The sequence below is a fragment of the Gadus chalcogrammus genome, chromosome 3 (assembly GCF_026213295.1).
Source record: "Gadus chalcogrammus isolate NIFS_2021 chromosome 3, NIFS_Gcha_1.0, whole genome shotgun sequence".
NCBI classification, from domain to species: domain Eukaryota; kingdom Metazoa; phylum Chordata; class Actinopteri; order Gadiformes; family Gadidae; genus Gadus; species Gadus chalcogrammus.
The window spans coordinates 21,116,787-21,142,206 of record NC_079414.1 but is presented as its reverse complement, the minus strand read 5'-3'; the positions used below and the strand labels follow the sequence as shown (position 1 = coordinate 21,142,206).

At 47.3% G+C, this 25,420-nt stretch overlaps 2 protein-coding genes across 2 annotated transcripts; one reads left to right on the top strand and one right to left on the bottom strand.

Annotated features, from left to right (window-relative positions):
• Positions 1-1,796: 1,796 nt before the first annotated feature.
• Positions 1,797-3,019, top strand: gemin6 (gem (nuclear organelle) associated protein 6). Its single transcript, XM_056585457.1, has 2 exons — positions 1,797-2,062; positions 2,191-3,019. The coding sequence occupies exons 1-2, from the start codon at positions 1,926-1,928 to the stop codon at positions 2,657-2,659; spliced, it is 606 nt and encodes a 201-aa protein (XP_056441432.1). The 5' UTR covers positions 1,797-1,925; the 3' UTR covers positions 2,660-3,019.
• Positions 3,020-4,941: 1,922 nt separating this feature from the next.
• On the bottom strand, positions 4,942-24,481 carry LOC130380089 (son of sevenless homolog 1-like). Its single transcript, XM_056587272.1, has 22 exons — positions 23,344-24,481; positions 22,673-22,798; positions 22,273-22,404; positions 21,803-21,967; positions 21,471-21,680; positions 20,113-20,256; positions 19,555-19,665; positions 19,230-19,328; positions 17,732-17,859; positions 14,707-15,368; positions 13,250-13,331; positions 12,424-12,540; positions 12,193-12,296; positions 11,459-11,702; positions 11,103-11,222; positions 10,688-10,850; positions 9,627-9,744; positions 8,800-8,972; positions 8,240-8,356; positions 6,197-6,461; positions 5,833-5,864; positions 4,942-5,070 (listed from the first exon to the last, which is right to left on the bottom strand). Exons 1-22 carry the CDS (start codon positions 23,440-23,442, stop codon positions 4,942-4,944), a joined length of 3,540 nt encoding a protein of 1,179 aa, XP_056443247.1. The 5' UTR covers positions 23,443-24,481.
• Positions 24,482-25,420: the final 939 nt, after the last annotated feature.

Below are 25,420 nucleotides of genomic sequence, written 5' to 3'. Positions count from 1 at the left end.
CACACATTCACCTAGCTACACCCACCCACCCACACAAACTATAGGGCCCAGGTGGTTCAAGCTGCTAATGGATAAAATATGATATGGGGAAACTAACTGATAACCGTACAGCGTTATCCATATTGAATATAATCTGGGGGAAATAAAGTGGTGTTCCAATACTCACCGCTAGAGGCCCCCATCGCCAAAGCTGGACCCATCAGTACAGATCCAAATAATTCAGTGATCGGCTCCAAAATACATAAAAAAACATCTTTGTCCTGTATTCTTTAATATTTCCCGAAACACTTTAAAATAAGAGTACATTAATCGATCTTTAATTAAAATTAGTTAATGCAGTACTAACCATCATTATATAGCAATAGCATATGATTAAGGTAAAGGGTTAACCCAAACCCTATTCAAAAAGTGTCTACATTACACCTTTAGTAAATGATTAGTTCATCAGTTAACTGTTGATTAATTGCTAATTAATGCATATTACTGCATTAACTAACGTTAATTATTGGTTAATGAAGGTAGCCTTTGTTGTAAAGTGTTATCATAATCCATGGTCAACTTTTTTAGACATTGTTTTGCTCATTCAATTTTTTTATATTGGACATATCCTGATTCTAGAGTGTTTTCTATATTGGACATGTCATCCTGAATCTAACGTTTTCTATGCATGCAATCTATGCAATCTAGAGTGAGAGTCCCCAAGGAGGCAGAAGCCCTGTGTTTGAACGACGCAGCCCCCAAATCCGTCTTCATGAAGGGTTAAGAACGGCTATATCCCACATCATCCCCTCATTTGACACCCTGGACCTCCTTGGACCCCACCTGGACCCACATCACCTCCTCCGCCTGAGCCCCTGAACCCCATTCCCCTCCTCACTCTGAAACCCTGGAACCACCTCCTCAGAATGGGTTCCCGGACCACGATTCAACAGAGCCCTGTGTAGCTGGATCCCAGACCTGGACCTCCTGACAGCAGACTGTGTGGATGGGCTAACCTCCTCCTCCACACTGTCCCTGAGCACTGCAGGCCCCCTGCTGTTCTCCCTGTTCACCACTGAACCGCTCACAGCTCCAACACCATCAGAGGTGGTGCTCCTGACCCGCCAGTCAATGTTCTGATCACTGTAACAGTGGGACGGCCCACAGACAACAGACCCATAACCTCAAGCGTTTTATGAAAACACCAAGCTCATTAATGTAATGTAATGTAGTAATGTAACGCTCACCTCATTCATTTAATAACCCGGTAGGTTTATTTGACCGAATTTTATGATTTACACATCCAAAGGAAATTTAGTGAAAGTTGCGACCTCGAGTTTCAATCATTCACTTCTTCATAGTCCTATAATATACATACACGTATATATATATATATATATATATATATATATATATATATATATATATATATATATATATATATATATATATATATAGCGCCCTGATAGTGTGTTTAATCATAGACGATTGATGGATTATGGATGCTATTTTATGCTTGATATACAATTCTACCCGCTAGTGGTGGGCTAATAAACATACATGTAGGACAAAATATAATATTCAAAGAGTTTTTTATTTATACAAAATTATAATACAATTTAGAAGAGACCAAACATGAATCATGGCATTAGATAATATATCCAAGGCTGTATAATGTCCAAACATACAATATAATGTATACATCACGTCAAGTATAATGTAATAAAAAAATAAAATCCTCATATCAAGCACAATCCACTCTGATTCAACCAACATCTCAAACGGAAGAGGAACCATTTAAAAACGTAAGCGTTTCCTACGGTTCACTTTGCTGGAACACCAGCCACGCTATTTAAACGTGGCTGAACACTTAAGCATCCTATTCGATTATAATTTACAGTAAATTAAATCCCTTCCTACCGTACATCCCTAGTTAACAGGGCATCATGTCCACGACGAGCGCGTGGCGGCAGCAGACGCCGCGGGACTGGGAGCATTACGTCAACAAGCAGGTGACAGTGACCGCTCACGGCCAGCAGCAGCACCGCGGCTGGCTACACACGGTGGATCCAGTCACCGCCAGGTAAACCAACCTGTTCCAACTTTATTATTCACGAGTTATTGGATACTACAGTTACATTTTTATATATAATTCGAGGAAAAGTGTGTGTGTGTGTGTGTGTGTGTGTGTAACCTGTGTTCCGCCTACAGCGTGGTGCTGGTTCAGCTGGGAGAGGCGGCGGGCGGCTGTAGCGTCTCCGTGGTGATGGGGCATGCGGTGGAGCAGGTGGAGGTGGTGGGGGAGGCCGATGAGGAGACCGCGCTGCGGCTCTCCTCTCTGTTCAGATCGGAGGCGCCGGAGTTGCGTGGGAGCGTGGAGGATGTGAAGAGGAGGAGGGAGGAGCTGAGGGGCTGGTTGCAGCAGAACCGCGTGCCGGTGGAGGAGGTTGGGGAGGATCTGCTGGTAGCCGGCGTTCTGACGGTGAGACCGCCGTACGCGGAGCAGGACTGCTTCAGCAGCAACCAGATGGTCCTGGCCCGTATCCAGGGCCTCCTGGCCCGCATGCCCACACCAGCGGGACAGCCATTTGACCAACCGGCCGCTGATGGACAGCAGTCATGTGACCAACCGGCGGCTGATGGACAGCAGTCATGTGACCAACCGTCTGCTGGATTCTGAGTTGATATTGAAAAGTTGATCTAGCTGGTTAAGGAGCGGGTAAATTATTGTCTACCAACATGTTGGATTGTTTAACTGATGGATTTGGTAGGTTTGTTTTTGTTTAGCTGATGACATCAGTGAAATTGATGGTGATCTGGGAAGTGACTTGCTCTGATACTGCCTGCACATTCATTTAAATTTGTTTATATTTTTCTGTTATTGTTTGTCAAATAATCCTTTTGCACAGCTGTGATCAATCAATAGTTTGAAGAGTCAACATCCTATCAATAGGATGTGGTTACCATTGACTAAACATTATAGTCGATATCTTTGGTTATTTGTATTTCAAATATTATTAAACCATGTTTTAGGTTCAGACATTCATTCTTATAGTATTCTCATACATCTCGGTTGCGCTTGTATGATTGATGCCCTTTTGTAAAGTGGTCCCTTCACAACACGAGGCCAGTAAGGCAGACATCACGAGGCTACAGAATCAGACGTACAACCAGCAGGTGAACTTTGACCTGGTGACCCTCTGACACAAATTAGCTGACCTGGTTAGCTACTGCTATAGCTGACCTGGTAAACTACCAATAAAGGTGACTTGCTGAAGTGAACAGGTGATCACGGTTATAGGTGAGTTGGTAGATCACTAATATAGATGACCTGATGGATCACTGATGCAACCTACCTGCTATAGAGGACATGATCAACTGACATAGCTGTCCTGGTTAAAGAAACAAATACTAAATATTGCTGACCTTATGAAGCAAACTACTGATATAGTTGACCTGGAAGACCACCACCATCTAGTAGACCACTGACAGAGCTGCCCTGGTGAACAACTAATATAGCTGACATGGTGAACTCATGATATAGATGACCAATGATGTCCCTCGCGAGGAAAAGTCCCCTGCAGATCTAGGGGGGGCTGTTACTTCAGAGGGCACCTCATTTACATTTGGGCAGTATGCCCTTCACAGTAAAAGCCGCCCTTAAGTGAAACATCCCTTGAAATTAAAGGGTCCTGTTGGGAGTATAAAGTTGAGTGTGTAAGCCTGATTTCCAGTCTTTATTCCCTGGTTTAAAGACATCTTCACAAGGTGGGTCCAAAGTCTTTATTCCCTTGTTTTAAGACATCTTTATAAGTTGGGTCCAAAGTCTTGATTCCCTTGTTTAAAGACATCTTACAAGTTGGCTCGACAGACACAATCAGCAATTACTCAACAATCAATTTCTCAAGTACCTCTTTGTGTGGGTATGTGTAGGGATGGGAATATATACAATTCTATTGTTTTGATTTGTATTTGTAACCATATTAATATCGTCTGCATTGGGGACATTTTGAAACAGGACTTATTACGTGCAGAACAGGGTACTTCGTACTCGGCCTTTTGCCCAAACGGCTCTACAGAGCGCCGCTGCAGAAAGTCTCGTGGGCATCGGTACAGCGCTAGAATCCCAGACCCTTACCAATGTCAGCTCTCATCACCACATCGCTAAGACAGAGTATAAATATCTGTTGAATATACAATATCTTTCTAACTTAGAGAAATTATGTTCACACTGCATAAGCTACTATGGATTTGTGTGATTCTTTCCAAGTGCACCAAACAAACCTCTCCGATAGCCTCTAAGCAACCATGCAGTAAACTGTTAGGATTGTTAGGAACGGTTAGGATTCCCATCCCTGTGTGTGTGACGTGTTTGTGTGCGAGTGCGTGTGTGTGTATACGTATGTGTGTGTGTATATATGTATTAGTGTACATGTGTCTGTATATTAGTGTATATGTGTGTGTGTATGAGTGTATTTGTGTGTGGGTGTATTAGTGTACATGTACTCGTGGTACTGTGTCAACTGGCCCAGCCTTTCAGTATCACTCAAACATCCGGACCCGGGTCCCAGTTCTGCTGGGGGCTGGGTGGAAGGCCACCGGTACACACAACCCCTCAGTCTGACATGACGCGCACACGCACACACAAACACACACACACAGACAGACACACAGACAGACAGACAGACAGACAGGCAGGCAACCCCAGAAGGCGGTTGTTTTCGTGGTTTAAGGTCACATGACCAGCAGTTCTGTTCTGTGATCGGTAAGTCCTTAAGTTGTGTGGTTAGTGTTGGCACAAGTCCAGCCTGGCCAGTAAGAGAGAGTCTCTGTCTCTGTCTCGATTCTCTCTGTCGCTCTCTCTCTCTCTCTTTCTGTCTCTCTCTCTCTCTCTCTGTCAATCTCTCCCTCCCCCTCTCTTTCTCTCCCTCCCCCCCTCTCTCTCTCTCTCTCTCTCTCTCTCTAGGAGGTCTCAGGGGCGTGTCCTGGGCCCTCCCTCTTGTAGGTTTTGGGGGGCAGTTTGGGAGCCCCTCCCCCATCGGGGGCGGTGAGACGGGGCGGGACGGGGGGCCCCAGGGGGAGGAGCTCTCCCTCGGGGAGGGGGGGAGAGGGGAGGTGCTTCCGGGAGCAGGGGGAGGGACAGGGGGTGGGGGGCGGCAGGGGAGTGAGTTGGGAGGAGGACGGGGGGAAGAAGGTCTGGGGACAGCGGGCGTGGCCTGGGGGGGGAGGGAGGAGGTGGAGGGGGGAGGTGAATGGCTCCCTAGGGGGGAGGAGGGGGGAGTAGAGCTGACAGCTGGTTGGCTGGCGGGGAGGGACGGCGGGGGGGGAGGACATCACCTGGAGACACACACACACACACACACACACACACACACACACACACACACACACACACACACACACACACACACACACACACACACACACACACACACACACACACACACACACACACACACAGTTAGAGACAGCTACTCATCGTCTCAAGGGCTTCTTTCCATCAACAGATTCTGGTAGGTCACCAGGTCTTCAGACAGACAGACAGGCGGTCAGACAGACAGGTGGTGAGACAGACAGACAGGCGGTCAGATAGGTAGGCGGTCAGACAGACAGACAGATGTTTAGATGGACAGACAGACAGACAGACAGACAGACAGACAGGCAGACAGGCAGACAGATAGGCAGGCAGGCAGTCAGACAGACAGACAGAGAGACAGGCGGTCAGACAGCCAGACAGGTGTTTAGACGGACAGACAGACAGGTGGTCAGAGAGACAAGTTAGGTGGAGATGTTCTGCAGGTGAGCCAGCGTCTGGCTGACTTCCTGTCAGCTGAACCCAAACAGGAAACAGACCTTTGAGGGGGCGGGCTCCGTGGGGGCGGAGTCTGGCCGGCGCCGGGGGGGGACAGGCGGTGGGAGGGGGAGGTCCTCAGGCCAGCGGCTGAAGACCGTCAAGGAGGAGATGGAGGAGATGGAGGAGGACCCTAGGAGGAGGTGGAGAAGGAGTGGATGTTAGAGGTGGAGGAGGATGAGATGGAGGAGGAGGAAGAGATGGTGGAGGAGGAGGAGGAAGAGGAAGAGGAGGAGGATGGGATGGTGAAGGAGGAGGAGGAGGAAGGGGAGGAGATGGTGGAGTAAGATATGGAGGAGGTGAAGAGGGAGGAGGAGGAGGAGGGGAGGAAGAGAAAGAGGTGGAGGAGGAAGAGGTCTATCTCACTGGAGTGCAGGGGGCTCCCCGGCCCCGGGGGCGGGTCGAAGACGCTGCAGGTGGTGTCGGCGGTGCTGCAGGTGGAGGGGGTGGGCGGGGTGCGGGGGGAGCTGGGGGTGGAGCAGGCTCCGCCCTCCGCCTCGCTGCCGGGGATGCGGCTGTAGCTGATCTTGGGGGGCTCGTTCTGCAGTGGCGTGGGGTGGCGCGGCGCGGCCGGACGCACGGCCGACGGACGCACGCCCGGGGACTTCAGAGGACAGCTGTAGCGCCGGGCCTGGGGGCGGAGCCAAGCAGGGGGCGGGGCCAAGCAGGGGGCGGAGTCAGGGGTGGGCTTTACACTATGGGTCATAGGGCCCTATCTTGCATCCGGCGTTTACAACTGGCGCAGAGCGTTCTTTTCCCACCACCGCCACTCGCCGGTAGATTAGGGATTGATCATGCGCCCCAAGGGGCGGTTAGGCGGAAGGAGGAGGCGTGTTCTGGCGCAAACGGTATTTTGCCGTTTCTGAATACCATTGCGCTACTGACCAGGAAATACCTGGTTTAAAGTCAGTGGCGCGTTGTTCAGATGCTATTTTAGGGCGCATGCATACATGCGCATGCGATGCATATGGATTGCTTGTGCACCTCGCGCATACACTTTGCTTCTCCCATCTACCTAGCCGCACATTCTTGGTAAATTATTTGGGAAAGAACAGCTGATGCAGCGGTAATAAGTTGTACTTTTAAATCAATGCATCTGCAGACACCGTACAGCAAACACATATTTTCTTGACAGAGACATCGTGTAGGCCTACATGCCCATAACTTTTAGGATTGATGAGTATTTGATCGTGAAAAACATTGTTTTACCGCGAGTGAGTGTTAAAAAGAATGAATGAATGCGGGCGCGCGTGTGTGCTCTGTTTAAACACACGCAAACTAAACACGTAACTCATAATACAATCAATGGCAACGTCTATTACCGCGGGGACAAATGCATATTAGGATAGCATACATTACTGATAAGAAACAATGTTTATAATGTATTGCGTATATCATTAAATAGAACCACAGTTACCGCATATCATATGTTATATCATACGTTTTCTTTGCCAAAATTTATTTGAGGACTCTGGATTTCTGAAGTTGTGGAAGAAAACCCCTTATTCCATGCGTGAATTAGGCCATATTATTTGGCAATAAACTGAGCCATTTGCAGTTTGAAATTCATGTGCATCTGTCTCATCGGAGACTGCAGACGCGCTGTCAAAATATCAACTCGTCCGATTCAAATGCGCTCATGGCTCTTAAAGGGAATGGGAGCTGGCACTCTCATTGGTTTGTTGGACGTTACGCCTAAACCACAACTACGGGTAACTAGGCTGCTTCAGACCAACCCTTTTGACACTTGCGCCGCGACATAAGTGTCATTTATCCGCCTGTAAAATAGCGATTGCGCCGTAGAACCGCCCACAAAGCCACTTGCGTTTCAGACCGTTAAAATAGGGCCCATAATGTGTACCAATACTGGTCATGTGTATTGATACTGTAGGTAATCATGTGTGTTGATACTATAGGTAATGTTTATTGATACTGTAGGTAATCATGTGTATTGATACTATAGGTAATCATGTGTATTGATACTATAGGTAATCATGTTTATTGATACTGTAGGTAATCATGTTTATTGATACTGTAGGTAATCATGTGTATTGATACTATAGGTAATCATGTGTGTTGATACTGTAGGTAATTGTGTGTATTGATACTATAGGTAATCATGTGTGTTGATACTGTAGGTAATCATGTGTGTTGATACTGTAGGTAATCATGTGGATTGATACCATAGGTATTCATGTGTGTTGATACTATAGGTAATCATGTGTATTGATACCATAGGTAATCATGTGTATTGATACTGTATAGGTAATCATGTGTGTTGATACTAATCACGTGTATTGATACTAAAGGTAATCATCTGTATTGATTTTGATCATGTGTATTGATCCTGATCATGTGTATTGATCCTGATCATGTGTATTGATACTGATAATGTGTATTGATCCTTACAAAGCGGGGCAGAGACTTGACGTTGCGTGGTTCTATTTCCAGAGACTTGTTGAACAGATAGTCGGCAAACTCCTTCTCCGCCCGATCCGCCATCGGGTTCAGGTTCTCAAAGAACCGCTGAGAAAAGAGGACGTTTCAGTCACCAAACCATAGCCTTAACTCATAACCCTAACCATTAGCCCAACCATAACCTTCACTAAACCTAACTCATAACCCCAACCCATATCCCTAACCCACATAACCCCTAACCCATAAGTGGTGAGTTATTCTACGCTACAGGCATCATCACCTGGAGGTGTTCTTGTACTAGTGGTGAGTTATTCTACTCTACAGGTATCATCACCTGGAGGTCTTCTTGTACTAGTAGTGAGTTATTCTACTCTACAGGTAACATCACCTGGTGGTACGGTTGTACTAGTGGTGAGTTAGTCTACTGTTAGGGATGACACCTTCTGGCTGGTGATTGGTTGGTCCAGATTTCTTCCCCCCGTTGGTCGAAGAGTATGCCAAATATCAGTGGAGCAGGATCTGCTCGGGTTAGTTGTGTGTTAGTTACTGACCCGGATGTCGGGCTCCTCCCTGAGGCAATAGGGCTGGTTCTGGTACTGCTGGATCTCCCCGGTGATCTCGGCCACCTTCCGCCGCTTGCTGAAGTTGATCAGCTCTTTCCCCGCCCTCCTCAGGAAGTCCGGGTTGCCCTCCTCCGTCTTCAGGATGTTAGTCAGGTAGATCCCTGCCAGCCCATAATATACATCCATGAGATATACTATACATCTCCATGAGATATACTCTTCATCCCCATGAGATATACTCTTCATCCCCATGAGATATACTGTTAATCTCCATGAGATATACTGTACATCCCCATGAGACATACTTTACATCCCCATGAGATATACTCTTCATCCCCATGAGATATACTGTTAATCTCCATGAAATATACTGTACATCTCCATGAGATATACTGTTAATCTCCATGAGATATACTGTTAATCTCCATGAGATATACTTTACATCCCCATGAGATATACTGTACATCTCCATGAGATATACTGTTAATCTCCATGAGATATACTGTACATCCCCATGAGATATACTGTACATCCCCATGAGATATACTGTACATCCCCATGAGACATACTTTACATCCCCATGAGATATACTGTACATCCCCATGAGATATACTGTACATCTCCATGAGATATACTGTACATCTTCATTCAAATATACTGTTAATCTCCATGAGATATATGGTTAATCTACATGAGATGTATGTATCTATTTAGATATACAGTATATACATGGCTATATACATTATATCTTTGTGTAAATATATATACAGTATATACTGTAGCCATCTATATGTAGAGCCTTCTATAGAAGCTACCGAAGAAGGGGACGCAGGGTGGGTTGATGGAGCGCAGCTTGGCCAGGTACTTCCTGTAGTGGTCCTCGCTCAGCTCATGGGCTTCCTCCAGGATCCTCCGCTGACGACCAGAGATCAGCTGGAGGCGGAGGGAGGAGCAGGTCATTAGGGAGCAGGTAGGGGCTAGACAGTACAGAGACAGGTCATTAAGGAGCAGGTAGGGGCTAGACAGTACAGAGACAGGTCATTAGGGAGCAGGTAGGGGTTAGACAGTACAGAGACAGGTCATTAAGGAGCAGGTAGGGGGCTAGACAGTACAGAGAGAGGTCATTAGGGAGCAGGTAGGGGCTAGACAGTACTGAGACAGGTCATTAGGGAGCAGGTAGGGGCTAGACAGTACAGAGACAGGTCATTAAGGAGCCGGTAGGGACTGGACAGTACAGAGACAGGTCATTAGGGAGCAGGTAGGGGCTAGACAGTACAGACACAGGTCATTAAGGAGCCGGTAGGATTAGACAGTACAGAGACAGGTCATAAGGGAGCAGGTAGGGGTTAGACAGTACTGAGACAGGTCATTAAGGAGCAGGTCACTCACTATGTCAGCTGGAGTGGGGAGTGCAATAAACACAGCACACAGAACAATAGAAACTAAAACATAGCAATAATCCCATTTGCGTATGAGTGCAATACACATCATCAGTATCAATACACACGATGGACTTAATGACCTCTCTTCTATTTCTCACCCCTTCCCCAACTCTCCATTCCTCCTCCTCCTCCTCCTCCTCCTCCTCCTCCCCCTCCGCCTTAAACCCCAACATGAACAACCTTCCGATTGGCTCAGGCCGAGTTCCAGCCCGCCCCACAGTAACGTGTTCACAGCAACGACCGCCCGGACATCATAACTAGTGTAACCAAGGGTTACCTAGAAGGTGTAAAGACACTATGGAGACACATCTTTAAGGGTTAAGGGATACCTTGACGGTGTAAAGACACTTTGAGAAAACGGCTTTAATGGTTAAGGGATCCCTTGAAGGTGCAAAGACGCCATTAAGGCACAGCCTTGAGGGTTAAGGGGTTACCTCAAAGGTGTGGTCAAGGCGGTACACTGGGGAGGAGTTCATGGCGCTGACGATTTCCAGAACGCCGTTAAAGTTGTTGAGCTCCTGGAACACCTGCAGGACCTCTATGATCCTACCGACCACAGCCACACGCTCGTCCAGGTGCTCCGTCTCCACCATACACCTGGACACAGAGGACATGCTCTATAGATCTAGATCTAGATCCTCCTCGTCTCCACCGTACACCTGGACACAGAGGACATGCTCTATAGATCTAGATCTAGATCCTACTCGTCTCCAACATACACCTGGACACAGAGGACATGCTCTATAGATCTAGATCCTCCTTGTCTCCACCTTACACCTGGACACAGAGGACATGCTCTGTAGATCTAGATCTAGACCCTCCACATTAGGTATATATGTAGTGTCTTACTTCTCAAACCACAGCGTGAGGTTGGTCGTGTGTCGGATCATCGTCAGCAGGTTGGGGGAGTTGAGCTCCTTGTCTTCCTTGGTCCAGACGCTGCCCACCAGCTCTGACGGCTGCACCGCCCTGCACAGAGGACCCCCACCCTGCTCAGCTACTACGTCTGCACCTCCCTGCGTGTGTGTGTGTGTGTGTGTGTGTGTGTGTGTGTGTGTGTGTGTGTGTGTGTGTGTGTGTGTGTGTGTGTGTGTGTGTGTGTGTGTGTGTGTGTGTGTGTGTGTGTGTGTGTGTGTGTGTGTGTGTGTGTGTGTGTGTGTGTGTGTGTGTGTGCGCGTGAGTGCCTGCGTGCGTGCGTGCGCTACCTGAACAGCTCGGACTCCAGCAGGGTTAGTTGGCGGGCTATCTCGATGGGGTGAAGGGTCAGAAGGTCAAAGTGCTCGCTCTGACCCGGCCTGCAGATGTGCCACTCCACAGGTGGAGGTGAGTTCTGGAAGGTGATGTTGGGGGCGGAGCTCTGCAGGGGGGGGTTCAGGCTGGGACCACTGGCCTGTTTCTTCCTCAGGATGATCTTACTAATGGACTCCACCCACTTCTTCATGGGCTTACCTGTGGAGGACAAACACACAACCCTTGGTGATAGGCTACACCCCCAAGTGTTTGCTGCTAGGGGTTACGGTAGGCGTCTGTTGCTAGGGGTTACGGCAGGTGTCTGTTGCTAAGGGTTACGACAGGTGTCTGCTGCTAGGGGTTACAACAGGTGTCGGTTGTTAGGGGTACGGCAGGTGTCTGTCGCTAGGCTACTGCAGGTGTCTGTTGCTAGGGTAACGGCAGGTGTCTGCTGCTAGGGGTTAGGGCAGGTGTCTGTTGCTAAGGGTTACGACAGGTGTCGGTTGTTAGGGGTACGGCAGGTGTCTGTCGCTAGGGCTACTGCAGGTGTCTGTTGCTAGGGTAACGGCAGGTGTCTGCTGCTAGGGGTTAGGGCAGGTGTCTGTTGCTAAGGGTTACAACAGGTGTCGGTTGTTAGGGGTACGGCAGGTGTCTGTCGCTAGGGCTACTGCAGGTGTCTGTTGCTGGGGTAACGGCGGGGGTCCGGTACCTCTGACCAAAGCGATGAAGTCCTCCAGCCTCCTGAGCAGTTCGGCGTCTCGCACAAAGTCGTAGAAGTGATGCTCCACCCAGTGGCGACACACGTTCAGGACCCTGAGAACCACACATGCCGTCAGTGTGTGTGTGTGTGTGTATTTATTTGAACACAGTGTGGTGCTGGAGGCATCCAGCAGTGCTGAGCGGCTGTTTGTAAACCCGACCAGCAGGGGGCGGTGCTGACCTGAGCTGGACCGGCTGGACGAACTCCTTCCTGAAGCGTTTGAGCTCAGCGCTCAGCAGAGGCTCCCCGGCCCCGGACTCCTCCCCCTCCGCCGGACGCTGCTCCGGGATCTCAAACCTGGGGGCGCACAAGACCAGGAGCTAGGGGACCCGCGGGGACCTAGGGAGCACACTAGGTCCTAGGGGACCCGTGGGGACCTAGGGAGCACACTAGGTCCTAGGGGACCCGCGGTGACCTAGGGAGCACACTAGGTCCTAGGGAACACATGGTGACCTAGGGGACCCGCGGTGACCTAGGGAGCATACTAGGTCCTAGGGAACACACGGTGACCTAGGGAGCACACTAGGTCCTAGGGAACACACGGTGACCTAGGGAGCACACTAGGTCCTAGGGGACACACGGTGACCTAGGGAGCACACTAGGTCCTAGGGGACACACGGGGACCCACTAGGTCCTAGGGAACACACCGTGACCTAGGGGACACACGGTGACCTAGGGAACACACGTGACCTAGGGAACATACTAGGACCTAAAGAGCATACTAGGACCTAGCAGAACATAATAGGATCTAAGGAACACTAGTTCTAGAAGATCTACGAGACCTTCTACTCTGTTCTAGTAGTACTACAGTAATAGTAATGCAGTAACACTATATACTAGTGGTACTACATTAATGCTATATAACAGTGCTAGTACAGTAATAGTAGGACAGTGTCACTATATACTAGTGGTACTACATTAATACTATATAACAGTGCTAGTACAGTAGTATTTACTATACACTAGTGGTCCTTCAGTACGAGCGCTGCGGTGCTGAGGTCGGTACCTCTCAATGAGCAGGCCAAGCAGCTGCTGGGGTCGGCAGAAGGAGCGGTAGGTGGTCAGGAAGGTTCTCACGAAGTTTGGATCTGAGAAGAGAAGACACTTCTGGTTACAGACCTTCTGGTTAGTGTTACAGGTTAGTGTTACAGACCTTCTGGTTAGTGTTACAGGTTAGTGTTACAGACCTTCTGGTTAGTGTTACAGACCTTCTGGTTAGTGTTACAGGTCAGTGTTACAGACCTTCTGGTTAGTGTTACAGGTTAGTGTTACAGACCTTCTGGTTAGTGTTACAGACCTTCTGGTTAGTGTTACAGGTCAGTGTTACAGACCTTCTGGTTAGTGTTAGAGACCTTCTGGTCAGTGTTACAGACCTTCTGGTTAGTGTTACAGGTCAGTGTTACAGACCTTCTGGTTAGTGTTAGAGACCTTCTGGTTAGTGTTACAGACCTTCTGGTCAGTGTTACAGACCTTCTGGTTAGTGTTACAGGTCAGTGTTACAGACCTTCTGGTCAGTGTTACAGACCTTCTGGTTAGTGTTACAGGTCAGTGTTACAGACCTTCTGGTTAGTGTTACAGACCTTCTGGTTAGTGTTAGAGACCTCCTGGTTAGTGTTACAGACCTTCTGGTTAGTGTTAGAGACCTCCTGGTTAGTGTTACAGACCTTCTGGTTAGTGTTACAGACCTTCTGGTTAGTGTTACAGACCTTCTGGTTAGTGTTACAGACCTTCTGGTTAGTGTTACAGACCTTCTGGTTAGTGTTACAGACCTTCTGGTTACAGACCTTCTAGTAAGTGTTAGAGACCTTCTGGTTAGTGTTAGAGACCTTCTGGTTAGTGTTACAGACCTTCTGGTTAGTGTAACAGACCATCTGGTTAGTGTTAGAGACCTTCTGGTTAGTGTTAGAGACCTTCTGGTTAGTGTTACAGACCTTCTGGTTAGTGTTAGAGACCTTCTGGTTAGTGTTAGAGACCTCCTGGTTAGTGTTACAGACCTTCTGGTTAGTGTTGCAGACCTTCTGGTTAGTGTTACAGACCTTCCGGTTACAGACCTTCTAGTTAGTGTTAGAGACCTTCTGGTTAGTGTTAGAGACCTTCTGGTTAGTGTTAGAGACCTTCTGGTTAGTGTTAGAGACCTTCTGGTTAGTGTTAGAGACCTTCTGGTTACAGACCTTCTGGTTAGTGTTAGAGACTTTCTGGTTAGTGTTAGAGACCTTCTGGTTAGTGTTAGAGACCTAGATAGGTAGGTAGGTTCTAACCTCTATATAAGACATAGTAGGTTCTAACCTGTTTATAAGTCATGGTAGGTTGGTTCTAGTACCTTCTACATTAGACACGGTAGGTTCTAACCTGTATCTAAGACATGGTAGGTTCTACCCTCTACATTAGACACGGTCGGTTCCAACCTGTATATAAGACATGGTAGGTTCTTCTAACCTCTATACAGACACGGTAGGTCCTTACCTGCATACATGTGGAAGGTGAGCCTCTCGATGAGCTTGAGGACGGTCCCAGCCTTGATGATGGGGATCCCGGACTTGGACTGGACGTTCTCCTCGAACACCACGTTCTCCTCCGAGTCGGGCTCTGCAAAGCGGTAGGTCTCGGCCCGGGGCAGCCTCATCTGCTCCTCCTTCTCCTCCTGCAGCATGGCCGAGTCCAGCATGCGCTCCAGCGTGCAGCGGTACTGCAGCGAGATGAGAGCCGCCATCCAGCCGTTCTTCTCCTCGGCCGTCTTGGCGGCGAACACCACGCTGTTGCCGTCCTTCAGGACGATCTCGAAGGCGTGGCGGTACTCGCCCTCCCTGTCGTCCTTGTCGTTGATGTGGACCTTCCGCATGAGGAACTTCTCTTTCAGCCGGTACTCGGCCTGGGAGCCGGAGCTGGGGAGGCGGGGCGCGCTGTGGTTCAGCTTGCAGCAGATCATGAGGCCGTCGAACAGGAAGATGTGGCGCTCGTGCTTGGCGCCGACGCGCGTCAGCGGGCCCTCCATGATGAACTGGTTGCAGCACTGGCCGATGTCCTTGCCCTCCCAGCCGTCGATGTTCTTCTGGATCTCGTTCATCTTCCGGATGGCCACGGGCTTCCCCCTCATCTGCTGGCTGTAGAACCGGCCCGCCGACTCACTGGGGAGGTGGAGGAGGAGGGGGTTTAAGATGGAGGTGAGGGGGAGGAGGTGGAGGAGGAGGGGGTTTAAGGAGGAGGTGGAGGAGGAAGGGGTTTAAGATGGAGGTGAGGGGGAGGAGGTGGAGGTGGAGGGGGTTTAAGGAGGAGGTGGAGGAGGTTTAAGGAGGAGGTGGAGGAGGAGGGGGTTTAAGGAGGAGGTGGAGGAGGTTTAAGGAGGAGGTGGAGGAGGAGGAGGGGGTTTAAGGAGGAGGTGGAGGAGGTTTAAGGAGGAGGTGGAGGAGGAGGGGGTTTAAGGAGGAGGTGGAGGAGGTTTAAGGAGGAGGTGGAGGAGGAGGGGGTTTAAGGAGGAGGTGGAGGAGGAGGGGGTTTAAGGAGGAGGTGGAGGAGGAGGGGGTTTAAGGAGGAGGTGAGGAGGAGAAGGTGGAGGAGGAGGGGGTGAGGAGGAGAAGGAGGGGGTCTCTCTCTCTCACTCCCCCTCTCCCTCTCCCTCTCGTTGACAAGAGTATAATAAAATTACAAAAAATGCCCTATACGGTGCATTTTTAACAGATACAAAAAGTTGTGATTAATTGCAGTTTAACAGTTAAATCGATTGACAGCCCTAGTTAATATATATTATAAAATTATGTATGAGTAAAAGTAATATACACAACATACAAGACTACATAAAATATTAGAAAAGGTCTCGTTTTATAGTATATACTTGACTAAGTCATTAGTTTAGTAGGATATAATATATTAGTATAAGTCAGTAGTATTATGCTACAAGTCAGCAGTAAAACTGTGTATATTGCTACAAGTCAGCAGTATAATAATATATATTAGTACAAGGCAGCTGTATAATGGTACAAGTCAACAGTATAATGGTGTTTACTAGTACAAGTCAACAGTATAACGGTGGATATTCATACAAGTCAGCAGTATAATGGTACAAGTCAACAGTATAATGCTTTGAACTAGTGCAAGTCAGCAGTGGTACAAGTCAACAGTATAATGCTGTGTACTAGTACAAGTTAGCAGTATAATGGTACAAGTCAGCGGTATAATGGTACAAGTCAACAGTATAATGCTGTGTACTAGTACAAGTTAGCAGTATAATGGTACAAGTCAGCGGTACAATGGTGTGTATTAGTACAAGTCAACAGCATAATGGTGGATAATAATACAAATCAGCAGTATAATGGTACAAGTCGGCAGTATAATTGTGTGTATTAGTACAAGTCAGCAGAATAAGGTGTATAATGCATCAGTATGGGTGTGTGCTGGAGTGAAAGCGTCTTATGCAAGCGGTGCTCTGGGTGAGAGCTTAGAGAGCATTCCTGGAGGTATTTACTCCACAATAACAAGTATTCTTCTACGTACCCTGGACCCATGAACACAACGCTCCCTCCTCACCACCTCATCCCACCGCTGCCTCCACCGCTCACAACCACAGAGTCCCTCTTCTGAAGGCTGGAACCAAGTGTGGGAGATCCAGACAATAACAGGTCCATCACCCCCTGCCGCCGACCTCACTTCCTGTCCCACCCCCTACCCCCCTGTCTATTTTACATTACTTCCTGTCCCACCCCCAACCCCCCTGTCCTTTTTACCTCACTTCCTGTCCCACCCCCAAACCCCCCCTTCTATTTTAAACCACAGGAAAGGGAGGGGACATGTGTGTGGTGTGTGTATGTCGGGATTGTTTGCGTCTGTAGGGTGTGTGTATGCAAGTAGGTATTGTGTGCGCTTGTGTGTGTGTGTGTGTGTGTGTGTGTGCGTGCGTGCTTGGTGTGTGTACTTGGTGTGTGAGTGTACTTGGTGTGTGTACTTGGTGTGTGAGTGTACTTGGTGTGTGTGTGTGTGTGTGCGCTTGTGTGTGTGGTATGGTGTGCGTTTGGTGCTTGGTGTGTGCTTGGTGTGTGTGTGTGGTGTGTGCTTGGTGTGTGTGTGGTGTGTGCTTGGTGTGTGTGTGTGTGTGTGCTTGGTGTGTGTGTGTGTGTGTTTGTGTGCTTGGTGTGCGCTTGGTGTGTGTGTGTGTGTGCTTGGTGTGTGTGTGTGTGTGTGTGCGCTTGGTGTGTGTGTGTGTGTGCTTGGTGTGTGTGTGTGTGTGCTTGGTGTGTGTGTGTGTGTGTGCTTGGTGTGTGTGTGTGTGTGTGTGTGTGTGCTTGGTGTGTGTGTGTGTGTGCTTGGTGTGTGTGTGTGTGTGCTTGGTGTGTGTGTGTGTGTGTGTGTGTGTGTGTTTGTGTGCTTGGTGTGCGCTTGGTGTGTGTGTGTGTGTGTGCTTGGTGTGTGCTTGGTGTGTGTGTGTGTGTGTGTGTGTGTGTGTGTGTGTGTGTGTGTGTGTTTGTGTGCTTGGTGTGCGCTTGGTGTGTGTGTGTACCTGAGTCTCCTCTTGGCCAGGTTGCGGGTGCAGATCCTCTCCATGCTGCCCTGCAGGTTGAGCAGGGCGGTGATGGCCTGCTTCAAACACTCCTTATCCTCCTCATCCTCACTCTTCTCCTCAAGTTGCTGAAGAACAACCACAGGTAGCCACCAGGAAAGGTTAATTCACCCCCAGAAGGTCACATCAGTACCAGAGATAGTCACATCACCACTAGAGATAGTCACATCACCACTAGAGATAGTCACATCACCATTAGAGATAGTCACATCATCACTAGAGATAGTCACATCACCACTAGAGATAGTCACATCACCACTAGAGATAGTCACATCACCACTAGAGATAGTCACATCACCACTAGAGATAGTCACATCACCACTAGAGATAGTTACATCAGCACCAGAGATAGTTACATCAGTACCAGAGATAGATACATCAATGCTAGAGATAGTCACATCACCACTAGAGATAGTCACATCAGCCCTAGAGATAGTCACATCACCACTAGAGATAGTCACATCAGCCCTAGAGATAGTCACATCACCACTAGAGATAGTCACATCACCACTAGAGATAGTCACATCACCACTAGAGATAGTCACATCACCACTAGAGATAGTCACATCACCACTAGAGATAGTCACATCATCACTAGAGATAGTTACATCACCACTAGAGATAGTCACATCATCACTAGAGATAGTCACATCACCACTAGAGATAATCATAGATAGTCACTTTATTACCATGGATAGTTTCATCCCCACTCAACATAGTTTCATCACCACTAGAGATATTCACATCACCACTACAGATAGTTACATCAAAGTGTTTTTCAACATCTTGGATATATTGCGGGTCAGCTTAGCTCAGGAGGTAGAGCGGTTGTCTTGTAACGTAAAGGTTGCTAGTTCGATCCCCAGCTCTAGTTGAGTGTTGATGTGTCCCTGAACAAGACACGTTACCCTAACTGCTCCTGACGAGCCTTGCATGGTTGACTCTGCCGTCGGTGTGTCAATTTGTATTAACCGATGTAAGTGGCTTTGGATAAAAGCTTCTGCTAAATGCCCTAATTGTAATTGCAACTGCGTTTTCAACATAGTTTCAATAGATCAGAAATTCTCTTGTTTCCGGATTGACTTGTTGGCTCATGTACATTTACAGTATGTTGAGAAACGTATAAACATTAGCGTGATTTGATAGTAAGAATGTGTTTCTGAGTCCCAACTTGGATCGTCGCGAAAGCGCAGTCAGGAGGAGTGAGACCTAAGCTCCAGGGGTAAAGTAAGGTCTGAAGGAGTGAGACCCAGGGGTAAACTAGTGTCTGAAGGAGTGAGCTCCAGGGGTAAAGTGAGGTCTGGAGGAGTGAGCTCCAGGGGTAAACTAAGGTCTGGAGGAGTGAGCTCCAGGGGTAAACTAAGTGAGGTCTGGAGGAGTGTGAACTGAGTGTCCGGGGTATGGCTGGAGTGAGAGATGGTTAAAGTAGGCGTCCTACCTTGAGTGTCTCAAAGTGATGAAGACAGTGGTAGACCGGTGTTAGGAGTAGGCGCGGAAGAACATACTGCACAGCCTCCTTGAAGCCATCACAGATAGACTGGAGAGGGGACAGAATAAACACTATCAGGTACTATATAGATACATTTGGGTTAATCCTCACATGGAGGCAGAAGACATTACTATCTGTTTATGGGTAAAGTTTAATAATTAGTAAAACTAGCTGGTTAGATGTTTTGTTGTTGTATTAGTAGCTGGTGAGTGTAACTAGCTGGTTGGTATAACTAGCTGGTTTGTATAACTGACTAGCGTAACTAGCTTGTTACCTGCAAGTAGTCGGCTGCTCCAGGTTTGGACAGCTGACACAGGAAGTGGTCATGGAATTCAGGTCGCAGGATGTCTTGAGAGTAGGTCTCGTAGGGGTCAAAGGCCAACTCCTGAAACCGATAATCACATGATTGTTCACATGAGTAACAAGAAGCCCATCATGGGTGGCATTGCGAACTAGGGCTGCTCGATTATGGAGAAAATCATAATCACGATTATTTTGGTCAATATTGAAATCACGATTATTCAAACGATTATTTTTTGGAGTTTGAAAACATGAGGTATTTATTCAGCATGTCTCTCTCAAAAACAATAACAGTAACTGAGAACTTTGAAATTTCGACTTAAAAAAACTCACAAAATGGTCCAAAAGAAAATGTTCAAATCTAAAATAATGTACAGATATGTTACCAGCTGTTCTGCACTTTCTATAAAACACAAAAAAATAAATAACCCTAATGTTAATTTTGTGATCGTTTGACGCTAAAATCGAAATCGAGATCAAAATTCAATTAATCGCCCAGCCCTATTGCGAACCACATGACTCCCGGTCCTACCTCCGCCAGGTCCTCGAAGCAGCTCCCCACCAGTGGGTGGGGGTTCCCCTCGTCCGTCATCTCCACCGTGTCTTCTAGGAGACCCAGCAGCTTCACCGTCACCTCCTGGACATCCACGATGCGGCTGAAGATGCTGTCCACGTCCTGTCCACAGAAGAGATGAACACACATGTAGGAAGGCTCCATGTTCACATAGGGGAGGGCTCGCAGCTAACCATCATTAGGTGCTGAAAACGATTCATCTGAATCCAAAGGCACATACGATTAATTCAGAGGGCTTTGCCTCTGAGAGCCGGAGACACAGAGAGGTGACTAACGAATCACCATCTTCATATAACATTCAATACTTAATGTAAGATATAGTAATATTCCCGTAGCTCCCTTACTTAAACCTTTAAGAATATCGATCTCAGTCAATCAACCGTTATATATAAGACGTTTCTTGCTAAATACATATGGTTAACATAATATAATAACAGAAGTTAGGACTGGAATATGAACATTCAATTGTTCTGAGTATGTGTAGAAAGGTATCGGTGCATTGGGATGATCAATGTGCTGACTGAGCAGGAGGTCTGAAGGCCTGGGGTACAGCTGTGCGTGTCTGGTGGTCCCTGCCTGGAAGCTCCGATAACGTCTACCCGATGGCAACAACGGGAGCATCTCTCCTCTCCTCTTATCTCCGCTCTCCTCTATCCCCTCCACCCAGGTCTATAGCCTGGGTGGAGGCAGAGGCCAGTGAGAGTTTTGACAGACATGACCAACTTCTCCTCCAGAACAACAGAAGAAAAAGGCGCTTTTGGGTCGCCTTGCCGGGACCAGGTGAGGTCACGAGTAGAAGCAGAAGTCTCTCTCCTCTACCGCACCCTCGATGTGAAGGAAATCCGGGGTCAAGTTGCAAAGGGAGGCGTTAAGACCCAGGCTCATTAGGTTGGGAACGAGCCTAGTGCGCTTCAGGGTAGAATGCCGAGCTGTAGGCTCCCTATTCCAGCTGGGAGAGGACTGTGTGTCTGGGTGTATTCCTTATATCTGTTGGGCGTTATGCAGATGGAGGGGGGTGCAAGGCACCCAAGTGTCACCCTGAGGCGCCCCAAGAGAATTCAGCTCAGCACAGGTGCGCTGTACCATAGGAAGAGAATGATAGTTGCCGGCCCCGTTTTAAAACACTGATCGGTCTAGTTTGTTTTTGCGTTTTCTGACGGTTCCCCTTCCAGAGCATTCCTGGATGCTTTATTTTCGGGGGTTCTTGCAACACGGGCTTGCTGCTGTGAAATGCCATAGACATTTTTTCCACAGTGTAGAACTAGTACAAATAGAATATACATAGTATAGATAAGGAACATAGTGATGAATATCACCTGCTGGGAATAAAGCGTGGGATTGCCGCAGAAGGGCTCTCTGAAAATCTTTATGGTGAGGTTGAGTTGGCGTAGATACAGCCGGCCCTCGGTCATCAGGGAGCGGACCAGGTCGTAGTAGGTCTGCTCCTCGCTCACACACACCTCCTCCTCCAGGGAGCAGAACCCCCCCAGCACCTCCTCGTCCTGGTGGAACATGTCCATGAGTACCTGGAACACAGCCCCGCCCGTTAGTCACAGCACAACCAGTTAGTCATGACACTACCGGTGACGACTCCTCCACCGCAAGTTACAACACATCCTAAGACAGACGGAACGACACACAGACAGACCTTGTCGGCACACATTGCCACAGCGATGTCTTGTTGGGAGATCTCATAGTGCCGGATGTTCCTCACATAGTTTCCAGCCAGTTTCAGGATGTCCGCCGAGATGTACTCCAGCACGGCCACCATGTAGAGGGACACCTGGTGGTCGACTTTATAACCCAGGACCTCCTGCAACACATTAACATAATGTAGACACCTGGTGGGCTACCTCACAACCAAGGGCCTCCTGCCAGGCTTTGGCATAATGTAGATTAGTGTGTGTATCTTTAAGAGGGGATGTGTGTGTACCTTTAGTGGGGTAGTATGATACCTTTAAGAGGGGTGGAGTGTGTATCTTTAAAAGGCTGGTGTGTGTACCTTTAAGAGGGGTGATGGGTGTACCTTTAAGAGGTTCAGTGGGTGTACCTTTAAGAGGGTCAGTGGGTGTACCATTAAGGGAGGGTGGGGGTACCATTGAGGGAGAGTGGGGCTACCTTTAAGAGAGGGTGGATCTTGTCAACAGGAAGTGCGAGGGGGTTGCGTCTCTTCCTCTTTTCAATGGCGGCCTGGGCGTCTGCGATGGCCCACTTATCAATAGGATGAGGAAAGCTCTTCTGTACTCGCTCCTGCGCACACACACACACACACACACACACACACACACACACACACACACACACACACACACACACACACACACACACACACACACACACACACACACACACACACACACACATATATATATATATATACACACAGTATATGTGTGCATTACCTCTACAGCATGCATGGTGAATGTACAGTATATATTAATTATATAGTGTGGTATATATAGTAAGTATGTAGTATTTATATAGTACGCATGTAGTATGTATTAATGTATAGTAGTACCTCTACATCCTGTACTGTGCGTGGCTGGGCTGCACACAGCATGCTGAGCAGCAGGAGAATCAGCTCCTCGATGTACTGCAGCGCCTCCTGCTGGGAGGACAGCTTAGGATGCACCTGACTCAGCACCTACACACACGCACACACGCGCACACACACATCAATTCTCCTATCTGTCTCTGTTATGGTACCTCTATCTCTGTCTCTCTACACTAGTTCACGATACTTTATGATTAATATGATTGATAAATTCATACACATGAGCTTACCCGATATATCTGTATAGGATACATTATAGATATAATTATATAGGGTATATATAAATACCGGCTTACGTACAGAGAGATCGGAGGCTGACCTACACCACCGTTATGTGACATATTGTGGCTTTGGATTGATGATCATACTGAATCTTAACATTAATAAATAACTTTCAGATAACCATGTTCGAATCAATACTTTATATATTTACAAAAATAAATGAATAACTGAAAGATTGATCATGTACTTATCTATAGATGACATCAATTGATATTCAATTAATAAGTGGTAGATTTATAATATATCAGTAACTGTTCGATTGATTAGCAAATCATTATATTAGATTCATATTCAATCAATCAATAACTGATAGATAATGAAATCAATAAGCAACACATTGATAAGGCTCTTACTTTGTTGAGGGAGGGAACCAGCAGTCCTCTCCATTTGGGAGAATTCTCCTCATTGAAGAAGTCGTAATGGGTCTGTGCCGGCTGCATCACTGCTGTCATCTACACTATTATTATTATCAATACTATTATTACTAATGTTATTATTACTGTTGTTGGAGGGCAGGCAGCCACCATCACACCCACCCTTCTGATACCCAGCAAGGTGGCATATTGATGTTCTGTACCAAATGTAGTCCCAGCTACAGTAGTCCTAAGGACATATGAAGTCCCTGTACAGGTCGGATGTAGTCCCAGCTACAGCAGTCCAAAGAACAGACGTAGTCCCAGCTACAGTAGCCCCAAGGACCGATGTAGTCCCAGCTACAGTAGTCCTGAGGACAGACGTAGTCCCAGCTACAGTAGTCCTAGAGACAGATGTAGTCCCAGCTACAGCAGTCCTCCGGGACAGATGTAGTCCCTGCTACAGCGGTCCTCCGGGACAGATGTTGAGACCATGCTGGTAACATCAGCTCACATCCAGATGTTTCAATAGAATTAGGCTCCAGTACGCTTTAGCATCCAGATGTTACTACTACCCTCCGGCTAGCATCCTCACTAGCTGTATTTAGGAGAGGGACGTTATAACGCAATTCAGGTAGCTAGCATGGTTGCTATTGACTATACTAACACAGGTAGTACTACATGCCTTTCATATAAAGCAGGTAGTGCTAAATACTATTCATGTGAACCATGCTAGTATGAAGTACTCTGTTAGCATGCAGCCTACTAGCAGAGGCTAGCAGCAATGAACCAGGCACATCATATGGTTGTTAAACTGATCGATAGACACAACAAACATGTCGCCCAGATGACTGTGATGATGCCGTCTGCAGAGATATCCTGAGGTACTGGTGAGGTATTGTTGAGGTATTGTAGATATGATTTGTTATTGAGTTTCAAAGGTCGTAACGTAAGTCTGAGTCCAGAAGGTTATAAAGCATCGTCTTGAGGTCCAGGCTGACTCTGTCTGTTTCGCCTGGCTGTCTCTAACTCTTCCTCTCTCTGTCTCTCTCGCTCTGTTCCTGGTTTTCGTCTTATTATTTTTATTTAGTAGTATTTCCAGCTCTGCAGGTAATGGCCGGTCTGCCTGTAAAGCAGTGGAGCATGCGCACTAGACACACATGACGTACCTTTGACGAGGCAAGTGAAGTGAAGCTAAAATAAAAACAACACTAAATAGAAAATGCATTTCCTGCAAAAAAGGCGGCGAGTGCTTTAGTTTTAAGTGAGGTTGATTTTTTTTATAAAGCTAAGTAGTTAAATCGTAAAGAAATGTTGAATAACTTAAATCAAGTGAAAAGATTTCAACAGAGTTCAAGAGTTTGGAGTCTGAACGGAGTAAACAAAGTAAACCTAGAACCATTTAAAAAATGTCAAATGTTGGAAACAAATGAAAACTGTTAAACATAGCTAAAGTGATAAAGTTTGACGAAAGTTGAAAGTTTGATGTAAGTGTAACAACAAAAAAAACAGAATATAAGTACTATACAACAAGAGTCACGACAACGACTGCTGCAACTACAACCTATTGTATTTGAATTCAAGTGTTTGTTGGTCTGTTGAAAAAAAATGATTAATTCAATTTAGCAATTGTTTTCGAGAGGCATCAGCATTGATGTGCTTCAAAAATATATAGTAGGCTAGCTGAACTAAAGTGATTCCGTCCAAACCAATTTCAAAGGGAGGTTAATACGGAGAGCAATAGTAATGTAATATTGTTAGATTATGGCTGAGGCATAAAAGTGATTTGGCAGAATAATGGATAGGCCTAGTAGTATTACTGGAACTGGCCTGCAGGTGGCATGACAGCAATTGGTATCCCGGTAGTTTATCAAAGAATAGAAAAAAGTAGAAGCACAATATATTGCTAAAGGGGGCCTAGTATACCACCGGGCGTGAGTTGGATCAGCCATTACAAGCCGTTTGAAGATCTTCCTTTTCAGTCTTACCAGCCTACCCAGTGGAACGTAGCAAATTCTACCTTATCTATAGGTGGACACTCCCACTTGTGATGTCACTAAGGCACAGTGGGAGGTGT